The sequence below is a fragment of the Schistocerca serialis genome, chromosome 3 (genome assembly GCF_023864345.2).
Source record: "Schistocerca serialis cubense isolate TAMUIC-IGC-003099 chromosome 3, iqSchSeri2.2, whole genome shotgun sequence".
NCBI lineage: Eukaryota > Metazoa > Arthropoda > Insecta > Orthoptera > Acrididae > Schistocerca > Schistocerca serialis.
This window is the reverse complement of record NC_064640.1, coordinates 141,869,919-141,882,383: the sequence shown is the minus strand read 5'-3', so window position 1 is coordinate 141,882,383 and position 12,465 is coordinate 141,869,919. Positions and strand designations below refer to the sequence as shown.

General features: G+C 49.3%; 1 protein-coding gene across 1 annotated transcript in view; it reads right to left on the bottom strand.

Annotated features, from left to right (window-relative positions):
• LOC126470722 (vitellogenin-like) overlaps positions 1–1,772 on the bottom strand; it is a 451,798-nt gene extending 450,026 nt beyond the window's left edge. Inside the window, exon 1 of the mRNA XM_050098725.1 lies at positions 1,754–1,772. Within this exon, the coding sequence (XP_049954682.1) occupies positions 1,754–1,772 (19 nt within the window). The remainder of the gene's footprint in view (positions 1–1,753) is intronic.
• Between the last annotated feature and the right edge of the window lie 10,693 nt (positions 1,773–12,465).

Genomic DNA, 12,465 nt, shown 5'->3' with positions numbered 1-12,465 from the left:
TAATCTATCTGAAACCTTCTAGTATCTCGAGGCCTCTTCCACGTATACAGCCTTCTAAGTTCTAGGGAACTGATGACCTCAGATGTTAAGTGCCATACTGCTCAGAGCCATTTGAACCGTTTGAGCAGCAGACAGCCTTGCGGTCAGCTAGAGTAACAGCCGCTGTCCCGGGCGTCACAACAGAAAAACGATCCAGAAAAAAGAAATGGTGCAAATGGCTCTAAGCACTATGGGACTTAACATCTGAGGTCATCAGTCCCCTGGACTTAGAACTACTTAAACCTAACTAACCTAAGGACATCACACACATCTATGACTGAGGCAGGGTTCGAACCTGCGACCGTAGCAGCAGCGCGGTTCCGGACTGAAGCGCCTAGAACAGCTCGGCCACAGCGACCGGCTAAAACGATCCAGAATCGAGTCAGTATTCAGTTCTCGGATGTCGTCTGCATGTCGTGGAGGCAAAAGATTTTCTGAATGAACGTAAGATACACACCTTGCGTAGAAATGAGTACTTCTGTCGAGTAACAAGTTCTTCTCACACGAACAGTATGAAAATGCGACTATAGCTGCACGATATTAAGTCCCAAACCGCCTGTTCCTTCATATCCACTTCAGTATGTCGACGTCACAGCCATCCTTGCAGTCTATTCTACCCTCCATTAATCCCAACGATACCCCCCAATTCCATCCTGGAAATTTCAACTACAAGATAATGCTCGGTTGGTTGGTTGATTTGGGGGAGGTGACCAAAAAGTGACTTCATTGCTCCCATCGGATTATGAAAGGATGGGGAAGAAGTAGGTCGTGCCTTTTCACAGGAACCATCCCGGTATTTGCCTGAAGCGATTTATGGATATCACGGAAAACCTAAACCAGGATGACCGAACGCGGATTTGAACCGTCGTTCGCCCGAATGCGAGTCCAGTGTGCTAACCACTGCGCCACGTCGCTCAGTACAAGATAATGCTTCACGTATTTCTTGCCGCGTCAGATTTGTATATAGTCACAACGTTCCGACGAATACCTCTGTCGTCATCGTCAAGAGTTTGCTGTAGCATCGTGGTACTTTATTTAGCTGGGCATAGTATGTTAGCCGGCCGAAGTGGCCGTGCGGTTAAAGGCGCTGCAGTCTGGAACCGCAAGACCGCTACGGTCGCAGGTTCGAATCCTGCCTCGGGCATGGATGTGTGTGATGTCCTTAGGTTAGTTAGGTTTAACTAGTTCTAAATTCTAGGGGACTAATGACCTCAGCAGTTAAGTCCCATAGTGCTCAGAGCCATTTGAACCATAGTATGTTATGAAAAGATTGTCTCGTCGTCTACGACGGAGTGACGTTGGTGGCGACACGTATATCGTTAGATGGTGGATAACTCAGTTTATTTAGAATGAGATTTTCACTCTGCAGCGGAGTGTGCGCTAATTTGAAACTTCCTGGCAGATCAAAACTGTGTGCCGGACCGAGACTCGGACTCGGGACCTTTGCCTTTCGCGGGCAAGTGCTCTACGATCTGAGCTACCTAAGCACGACTGACACCCCGTCCTCACAGCTTTGGAAAGTAGGAGACGAGATACTGACGGAAGTAAAGCTGTGCGGACGGGGCGTCAGTCGTGCTTGGGTAGCTCAGATGGTAGAGCACTTGCCCGCGAAAGGCAAAGGTCCCGAGTTCGAATCTCGGCCCGGCACACAGTTTTGTTCTGCCAGGTAGTTTCATATCAGTTTATTTCTCCGTAGCTTTTCAGTACCACGCACCCGCTTCCACGCACCACATCGTGACATCTTTGTGACGTAATTCGGCCAACTAAATAAACTACCACACGGGCTACATGTAACTCTATAAGACGACGACAAAGGTAGTCGTCAAAAGCTTCAAAATACGTTCAGATCTGTTGCGGCAAGAAATTCGTGTAGAATTTATCCAAGAATGTCGCCCCCAAAACTGCGCTCTCAACTTCACGTTGTGGTGTAACCAGTGGTACAAGGGGCCGTTCAATAAGTAAAGTTACCAATTTTTTTGTGAAAGCAGGTTGGTTTCATTTAGGATTCCAATACACCACATCATTCCCCACACTTTTGGCTACAAATTCCTATCTTTTTAAACATAATCTCCGTTCAACGCGACAGCCTTAGGCCACTTTACTGGGAGGGCCTGCATGTTCGCAAGGAACCACTCAACTACTCGACGTCAGAGCCAACGTCTTGCGTCATAAATAACCTCCCCATCATCCACGTACTGCTTCACGCGAAGTGCATCCTTCTTTGGGCCAAACAGATGAAGTCGGAAGGTGCGACATCCGGACTGTAAGGTGGATGAACTTCTGTGAGCTCCTCTCGGGTGTGCAGACTTATGTGGGACCTTGCGTTGTCATGGAGAAGAAGAAGCTCGTTTGCATTTTTGGGCAACGAACACACTGAAGTCGTTTCTTCGATTTCCTGAGGGTAGCACAAGACACTTCAGAGTTGATCGTTGCACCATGAGGGATGACATCAAACAGAATAGCCCTTTCAGTGTCCCAGAAGACGGTCGCCGGCTGAGGGTGCTCCTTTGAACTCTTTCTTCGGAGGATAGGAGGTGTGGCACCACTCCACGGATCACCGTATTGTTACCGGTTCGAAGTGATGAAACCATATTTCATTGTCTGTGAGGGTATTCGACAAAACATTGTCTCGGTCAGCCTCGTAACGCGCAAGCCGTTCCACACAGACTGTCCTTCGTTGATTTTTATAGTACTCTGTTAGGCGGCGTGGAACCCATTGCCTACTGGTGGACGAGTGTGTCAGTACTACCAACAGAGAGGTCCAGTAGTGTAGCGACGTGTTTGATTGTGATCTGTCGACCAGCTCGAATGAGACTGTCCGCACCTTCTAAAACTGCAGGAGTCAGAGCCGTTTGCAGCCGACCGGCACACGGGAGATCGGACTGGTTTGGTGCGATGACAGACGCTTCGCCCAACGACTCACAGTGCTTTTCTTCAGTGCCTGGTCTCCGCACAGATTCCGCAAGCATCTGTAATGTTCTGGTTTCCCGTCAAGAGAAAGTCAATGACAGCTCTCTGCTCGTAATGCACCTCCGTTACAGACGCAAGCTTGAAGGCTGCATATAGCGCCACCACGTATCGTAACATCATGAAACTATAGGGGCTGAAGCGGGAATATTACACAATGTCCCACAACAAATTCCGCATTTTTTCTAGCGAAATTGACCGACAAAAACAAGGTGTTGCATTACTTAATAAACGCCCCTCGTACCTTTCCATCAACACTGCAAAAAAGCACTCCGTCTTCAGGCCGCAAGTGGCCCATCGGGACCATCCGAAAGCCGTGTCATCCTCGGTTGAGGATGGGGATAGGAGGGGCGTGTGGTCAGCACACCGCTCTCCCGGTCGTTATGATGGTTTTCATTGACCGGAGCCGCCACTATTCGGTCGAGTAGCTCCTCAATTGCCATCACGAGGCTGAGTGCACCCCAAAAAATGGCAACAACGCATGGCGGCCCGGATGGTCACCCATCCAAGTGCCATCCACGCCCGACAGCACTTAAGTTCGGTGATCTGACGGGAACCAGTGTACCTACTGCTGCAAGGCCGTTGTCAATACTGCAAAAACCCAGCCAATAATTATAGGAAAAACCACCAGACAATTCCGTCCACAGCTGTCCATTCCACCTAACTAATATATTACAGTATGATGGACTCACACTTTGAAAAGATCCTTCTGCCCGTTCTTGGGGGCTTCCGTTGCGTCACAGTCACGGCCGCGGCCATTGCCAGAGTCCACATACACTACTGGCCATTAAAATTGCTACACCAAGAAGAAATGCAGATGATAAACGGATATTCATTGGACAAGTATATTATACTAGAACTGACATGTGATTACATTTTCACGCAATTTGGGTGCATAGATCCTGAGAAATCAGTACCAGCTCTGGCCGTAATAACGGCCTTGATACGCCCGGGCATCGAGTCAAACAGAGCTTGGATGGCGTGTACAGGTACAGCTGCCCATGCAGCTTCAACACGATGCCACAGTTCATCAAGAGTAGTGACTGGCGTATTGTGACGAGCCAGTTGCTCGGCCACCACTGACCAGACGTTTTCAATTGGTGAGAGATCTGGAGAATGTGCTGGCCAGGGCAGCAGTCGAACACTTTTCTGTAACCAGAAAGGCCCGTACAGGACATGTAACATGCGGTCGTGCATTATCCTGCTGAATTGTAGGGTTTCGCAGGGATCAAATGAAGCGTAGAGCCACGGGTCGTAACACATCTGAAATGTAACGTCCACTGTTCAAAGTGCCGTCAGTGCGAACAAGAGGTGTCCGAGACGTGTAGCCAATGGCACCCCATACCATCACGTCGGGTGATACGCCAGTATGGCGATGACGAATACACGCTTACAATGTGCGTTCACCGCAATGTCGCCAAACACGTATGTGACCATCATGATGCTGTAAACAGAACCTGGATTCATCCGAAAAAATGACGTTTTGCCATTCGTGCACCCAGGTTCGTCGTTGAGTACATCATCGCAGGCGCTCCTGTCTGTGATGCAGCGTCAAGGGTAACCGCAGCCATGGTCTCCGAGCTGATAGTCCATGCTGCTCCAAACGTCGTCGAACTGTTCGTGCAGGTAGTTGTTGTCTTGCAAACGTCCCCATTTGTTAACTCGGGGATCGAGACGTGGCTGCACGATCCGTTACAGCCATTCGGACAAGATGCCTGTCACCTCGACAGCTAGTGATACGAGGCCGCTGGGATCCAGCACGGCGTTCCCTATTACCCTCCTGAACCCACCGATTCCATATTCTGCTAACAGTCATTCGATCTCGACCGACGAGAGCAGCAATGTCGCGATACGATAAACCGCATTCGCGATAGGCTACAATCCGACCTTTATCGAAGTCGGAAACGTGATGGTACGCATTTCTCCTCCTTACACGAGGCATCACAACAACGTTTCACCAGGCAACGCCGGTCAACTGCTGTTTGTGTATGAGAAATGCGTTGGAAACTTTCCTCATGTCAGCACGTTGTAGGGGTCGCCACCGGCGCCAACCTTGTGTGAATGCTCTGAAAAGCTAATCATTTGCGTATCACAGCATCTTCTTCCTGTCGGCTAAATTTCGCGTCTGTAGCACGTCATCTTCGTGGTGTAGCAATTTTAATGGCCATTAGTGTATTACAGTATGCTGGACTCACACTTTGAAAAGATCCTTTTGCCCTTTCTTCGGGTCTTCCGTGGCGTCACAGCAGCGGCTGCGGCAGCGGCCAGAATCCACATACTATTAGCGACGTGCGGCGCACGAGACTAATTACGCGACGCATTGTTCCGTGGATGTAATTGGAAACGTTTACCGTCCTACCCACTCTAATTATCACCACTGCTATATTACCAAATCAATATTAATAATGATCGGTAGCCCCGCTTTAACTCGCGAGACAAAGCCAAACTTCACAACTCAAAAGCCAATAGGTATGTAACCTGTAGGTATGTAAGAAAAGATTCCGAGGTCCGACCACTGGACTGGAATATTTTCACCGCTGTGTTAATTACCGTAACAACAAACAGGAACATAGTAATAAAAATAATGTCGTGTGACTTGGGCCTCCCATCGGGTAGACCGTTCGCCGGTGCAAGGCTTCCGGTTTGACGCCACTTCAGCGACTTGCGCGTCGATGGGGATGAAATGATGATGATTAGGACAACACAACACCCCATCTCTGAGCGGAGAAAATCTCCGACCCAGCCGGAAATCGAACCCGGGCTCTTGGGATTGACATTCTCTCGCGCTGCCCACTTTTTTTTATTTTTTTTTCAGTTTTTTCTAAGTGCTCTACCCACTTTTTTATTTTTTTTTTATTTTTATTTTTTTTAGCAGTCGCGCGGCTCCTGACTGAGCGCCTTTTTTTTCTATATAAGTGCTCTACTAAGTGTTTTTTTTTAAGAAAACAAATAAAAACCTCTTGTTGGGTATGAAAATAAAAAACGACGTTCTTCATAAATAACACAATATCCTGTGAAAACGTAAAACATAAAAGGTAGCTATATTTCCGCAACGGCCCTCTTTTGTATTTGTATGTTTTTTGTTAACATAAATGAGTATGCAGTCTTCTCACCATCAGCAGCATTTTTTATTTTTTTTTGGGAGCACAAGAGAAAGAAAACAAATAGGGTGCAAATAGAGAGCTATGTGTGAAAAGGATAAACATGTGTAAGGAGAGAAAAAAAACTTAGAAGAGGAGGAGAAAAGAGAACTGAAATAAAATAGGAATAGTTTCTGCGCCATGCTCCACTTTGGCGCGCCAACAGAACAAAATGCATTCTATCATTGACCATTGAAGGGGAACGTGGGATTGTCCAGCCTTGGCTGGCACGGTTCGTTGAGATTCCAGCTTTGAGGCGGGTTGGTGAAAATGCTCTGTAAATAGTTCGCGAAAGTGGCCCGATAGTGTCAATGCCGGCGAAGGGTGTGGTGATGTACTTGGAGGCGTGTCCAAAAGTCCGCCGGATCGACGATGTCGTCCCGGAAGAGGTAGTGGACGGCCATGCCACTGATCCATGTGATGGCGTGCCACTTAGCCGATGGAAAGTAGGTCGTGTCGGGATATATCATCATAGTGGGAGAAACGTGATGTGGTGGTACTCGGAGGTAGAAAGCCACAATCTTCTGTACGAGGGTCCAGACAGCTGCTGCTGGCCCACACTCAAAACGATGTAAATCTGTATCTTCGACATTGCACTTGAGGCACAGGGGTGAGTCCACCAGTGCGATGCGATGCAGTTTCTGTCTTGTAGTATACTTGCCGTTGACGAGAAGGTACCACAGAGAGGTGGTGTCAGTGGTGTGATATGGTTGGTGGATCGTTTTCCAAACTGTAGGCCATGAAACCTGGGGGTGACGTGTTTCGACGGGGTTGCGGGGTGGAGACTTTCGGAGAAGGCGGTAGATGTCGCGGGTGGTCGTCATCCTGGTCCTGGGGAGCTCGGTGCATATGTAGCTGTACTCCAAAAAGAAACGGCCGATATGTGACATCGGAGGTGGGATGTGTGCCAAAGACGTCGGTGGGCGTCTCGAAACAGGTGCGAGCTCGGTGGTCAACATTCCAGTAAAACTAGCATTTTGGTTTTTCCATAACCGGAGCATAGTATTGGTGTAAAGTGCCGTTGTCCTGGCTCTCACATTAACCAGATCGAGGCCACCGTCCCGCTTCGGTAAGGTGAGAGCTTCATACTGGACTTTGAAGATGTGTCCAGAACAAATGAAATATCCGAATGCCGCCTGTAACCTGGCCGCCATTGTCGCAGTGATGGGCAGAATCTGCGCTATATGGGGTATCCGAGCTGCCAGATGGGTATTGACGAAGGTGACTCTCTGGCACATATTCAGCGGGCGTAGTATGTGATTTTGTATGTTGGCCCGGATGCGTTGCAGCAGCGCCCGAAAATTGATCGCCGAGGTGCGGCGAATGTCTCGCGTGTACACCAATCCGAGACAACGAATGGTGTCCACCAGTTGAAATGGAACTACGCTGTCTGCGGGAAGGCCGCGGCCGATCTTCATGGCGCATGATTTTGCCACGTTCATAGCGCTCCCTGCCCCTACACTGTAACGGGTAATCCACTGCATCGCAGCTTGTACTTCAGCCGCTGAACGTACGACGAGGGCCAAGTCGTCCGCGTAAGCTCGGCAGCGGAACATATGATCCCGGAGTGGAATACCTGTCAAACGTCGCCGTAATCCGCAAATGAGTGGTTCCATCGCAATGGCATAAAGTACCGTCGACAAAGGGCAACCCTGCCGTACTGAGCGTTCAATCCGTATAGGTTCTGTAAGTCTGCCGTTGACGAGAAGTCTGGACGTTGCTCCACGAAGGAGCCGCATAATCACTTGCGTGAACGTCGGGGGAATTGCCATTCGGTTCATCACTGCGTCGAGGAATGCATGATTGACGCGGTCAAACGCTTGTTTGAAGTCGATGGAGATTAAAGCGCCTGGCAGTCGCGAGTGTGTTGCCACAGCGATCACATCTCGATATTCACTGAGGGCCGTCTGTATATTACGATCGCCGCCTAAGGATGTTTGTTCGTGGGAAACAATGTCCCGTAAGACATGTTTGAGTCGCACTGCTAGAAGGCGTGTGAAAATCTTGAAGTCCGAATTGAGTAACGTGATCGGCCGATAACTGTCGAGTCGTGTTCCTCCTGCGGGTTTCGGGACTGGTACAAGTAAGCCTTCCATGAACATTGGTGGCGGGTTCGCCGCGCCGGACAAAAGTTCCCAGTACATGTCCCTCCATCGTGGCATCAGCAAATCTTGGAAGGTTCTGTAAAATTCGAGAGGTAAACCATCCGGGCCGGGAGATCGATTCAGAGACCCCTTGGCCACAGCGCCTTGGACGTCGTCGGTGGTCACTTCAGCAGTCAGGAGGGTTGCAGCTGCTGCGTTTAGAGTACCAAGTGTCTCATGGGCAACCTCAGCAATGGCCTCTGCACCGGCAGGTACTTCTTGATAGAAAAGTCTATAGTGCGTTGTGAATGCATCCGCAATGGTAGCTTGCGAAGTCAGCCGTCGTCCATCAGGTAAGTCTAAAGTGGTCATTAAAGCCTGTCGGCGTCGACGAACATTTTGAACAATATGATGCATAGAAGGTTCCTCACCATTAATCCTGTCTTGGCTGCGGGCTCGTACAATGGCTCCCTCTAGACGGCATCTGGTCAAGGATAAAATCTTTGCCTTGATGCGTTGAGCTTCTTTGAGGCGATCCGGGGATGGAGGATGATCCATGAGTTCACGTAGAGCGCTATAGTAGAAATCAGTTGTATGGTGATTCCACCTGGCTTTGGCTCTGCCATAGTGTGTCAATGTGCGTCGGATGGCCGGTTTGGCGCACAGCGACCACCACTGCAGTGTGGTCTCGTAACGCATAATGCGCTGAACACAGGTGTGCCACGTGTCGGTGACCTGTTGTCGACATTCAGGGTCCCGCAGTAGCGCGACATTGAGTTTCCAAGGTCCTGCACTGCGCCATATAGATTGTCGACGTAGGTTCATGGTACAGATATAGATGTCATGATCCGAAAAGGCAGATGGCCAACGTTCCGCGTCGAGGAGAACTGATTTTAGAGCGTTAGAGATGTATATTCTATCAAGTCGGCTGGAGGAGTGGCTCGTGATGTGTGTATACCCCGGGCGGTCGCCGTGTACCACTCGCCAAGTGTCGAGGAGACGAAGGCGGCGGACGAGGAAGCGAAGTTCGGGACATGTGTTGAAATGGGGCTATTGGTCTGTGCGCTCGAGAACACAGTTGAAATCTCCACCTACGATGAGATGATCGTATCGACCGAGGAATAAAGGCGTGATATCTTCTGCGTAAAACTGGGAGCGATCCCTCCGTTTGTCAGTGCCTGATGGGGCGTAGAGGTTTATGATTTTGAGTCCTTCAACTGTTATGGCCACCCCTCGCGCTGTTGGGAGGTATGCGACATCGGAAACTGCAATTCCTTCTCGGAGGAGGATGGCTGCGCCTGTGTGTTCCATAGCTGCAGGGGCGGCGTACGTCTCATATCCATAACACCCAGTCCAAGTCGCTGTCCTCAGTTCTTGCAACAGGGCGATGTCGATGTCCGCTGCTCTGAGCGTGTCACGGAGCAGTTGAAGTTTAGCGTGGGAGCCGATATTGTTAGTATTGATAGTAGCTATTCGGTACGCCTGATGGGAGATCCGTCCTGTTGATAGGTTCGTAGCTGGTGAAGATTGTTGTGGTGGATGCTGGAAGTCCATAGAAGTCGCAGGATTCGCCGTAGAAACTTCCCCCATTTTAGTTTTGGTCTAACGGAAAAACAGATCTCATTTCCGCATCAGATGGAGGCGGGAAATCCGTGTCATCCGCCCATGAAAGGTGTCCGACAGGTTTGACATCGGCGAGAGGTGGCAGCGCTGGCCCTTTAATTGTTCAGATATGTCACTAAACCCGCCCAAAGATGTAAACAACCATGCTTGAGCAGCGCCTATTAGACGGAGGGGATCCGAGAGCCGATCAGTTCTAGTCATTCCACCAGGAAGGATGTACACGGCTCGTGTTGTCTGTAGTTCAACCACGCCTAAACGGTCAATACCGCGGTTCGATCGCCTCCGCATTGTTACTTTGCGCCAGGAAGGTCTCTCAACAAAGTAAGTGTCCAGGCGTCTCAGAGTGAACCAAAGCGATGTTGTTCAGACATGGAAGAGATATAGAGAGACAAGAACTGTCGATGACGTGCCACGCTCAGGCCGCCCTAGGGCTACTACTGCATTGGATGACCGCTACCTACGGATTATGGCTCGGAGGAACCCTGACAGCAACGCCACCATGTTGAATAATGCTTTACGTACAGCCACAGGACGTTGTCTTACGACTCAAACTGCGTGCAATACGCTGCAAGATGCGCAACTTCACTCCCGACGTCTATGGCGAGGTCCATCTTGCCGGCCGCTGTGGCCGAGGGGTTCTAGGCGCTTCAGTCCGGAACCGCACTGCTGCTACGGTCACAACAGGTTCGAATCCTGCCTCGGGCATGGATGTGTGCGACGTCCTTTGGTTACGTTAGGTTTAAGTAGTTCTAAGTCTAGGGGACTGACGACATCCATCTTTGCAACCACGACACCATGCAGCGTGGTACAGATGGTCCCAACAACATGCCGAATGGCCCGCTCAGAATTGGCATCACGTTCTCTTCAATGATGAGTGTCGTATATGCCTTCAACCAGACAATCGTCGGAAACGTGTTTGGAGGCAACCCGGTCAGGCTGAACGCCTTAAACACACTGTCCAGCGAGTGCAACAAGGTGGAGGTTCCCCGGTGTTTTGGTGGGTGGCATTATGTGGGACCGACGTACGCCGCTGGTGGTCACGGCAGGTGCCATAACGGCTGTACGATACGTGAATGCCACCCTCCGACCGATGGCGCAACCATATCGGTAGTATATTGGCGAGGCATTCATCTTCATGGACGACAGTTCACGCCCTCATCGTGCACATCCTGTGAATGACTTCCTTCGGGATAACAACATCGCTCGACTAGAGTGGCCAGCATGTCCTCCAGATATGAACCCTATCGAACATGCCTGGGATAGATTTAAAAGGGCTTTTTATGGACGATGTGACCTACCAACGATTCTGAGGGCTCTACGGCGAATCGCAATTGAGAAGTGGGACAATCAGGACCAACAGTGCCTTGATGAACTTGTGGATAATATGCCACGACGAATACAGGCATGCATCAATAAAAGAGGACGTGCTACTGGGTATTAGAGATACCGGTGTGTACAGCAATCTGGACCACCACAAAAAAATGGTTCAAATGGCTCTGAGCACTATGGGACTTAACATCTTAGGTCATCAGTCCCCTAGAACTTAGAACTACTTAAACCTAACTAACCTAAGGACATCACACACATCCATGCCCGAGGCAGGATTCGAACCTGCGACCGTAGCAGTCCCGGACTGCAGCGCCTAGAACCGCACGACCACCGCGGCCGGCGGACCACCACATCTGAAGGTCTCACTGTATGGTGGTACAACATGCAATGTGTTGTTTACATGAGTAATAAAAAGGGCGGAAATGATGTTTATGTTGATCTCTTTTCCAATTTTCTGTACAGGTTCCGGAATTCTCGGAACCGAGGTGATGCAAAACTTTTTTTGATGTGTGTATATTTTTATCAAAATATATTTGTGGCTCGTAACACAAATAATATAGCACTTATAATTTTTTGTATTTATAGCTTAATAATTCTGTCCATAGAGGGTTAGTGGTCCCACGCTCTACTCTGAGCTCCTTCTTTTTACAGAAAGAGTCGTTGCTCACGCCCGGGAACGCAGTTCGGAGCCTCTCATTCTTCTGTATTTGTATCCACATCAACATCTATACTCCTTAAACCACCTTACGGTGTGTTGCTTGTGTACTTTGTGTACCAGTCGCCTCCCCCTTTTTCTGTTCCAGTCGTGTATGGCTCGCGAGGAGACGATTGCTGGTAAGCCTCCGCGTGGGCCCGAAGCTCTCTAATTTTGTCTTGATCGTCTTTTCGCTAGATATACGTAGAAGGAAGCACCTTATTGATTGACTCTTCTGGGAACTCACGCTCTCAGAACTTAAGTAGTAGACCATACCGTGATGCAGAACGGCTCTCTAGCAGCGATGGCTGACTATCTCCGTGACGCTTTCGCGCTTACTAAATAAACCTATAAGGATACGTGCTGCTCTTCTTTGTATCTTGTCTATTTACTCTATCAGTCCTATCTGGTATGGATCTCATAGTGACGAGAAATATTCAAATATTTGTCGAACGAGTGTTTTTTAAATTACTTCCTTTATTGATGGAATGCATTTCCTGAGGATTTTTCCAATGACTCTCAGTCTGGTATCTGCCTTACTCGCTGTTAATTTTATGTGGTCGTTACACTTCATATCGCTCCGTACGCA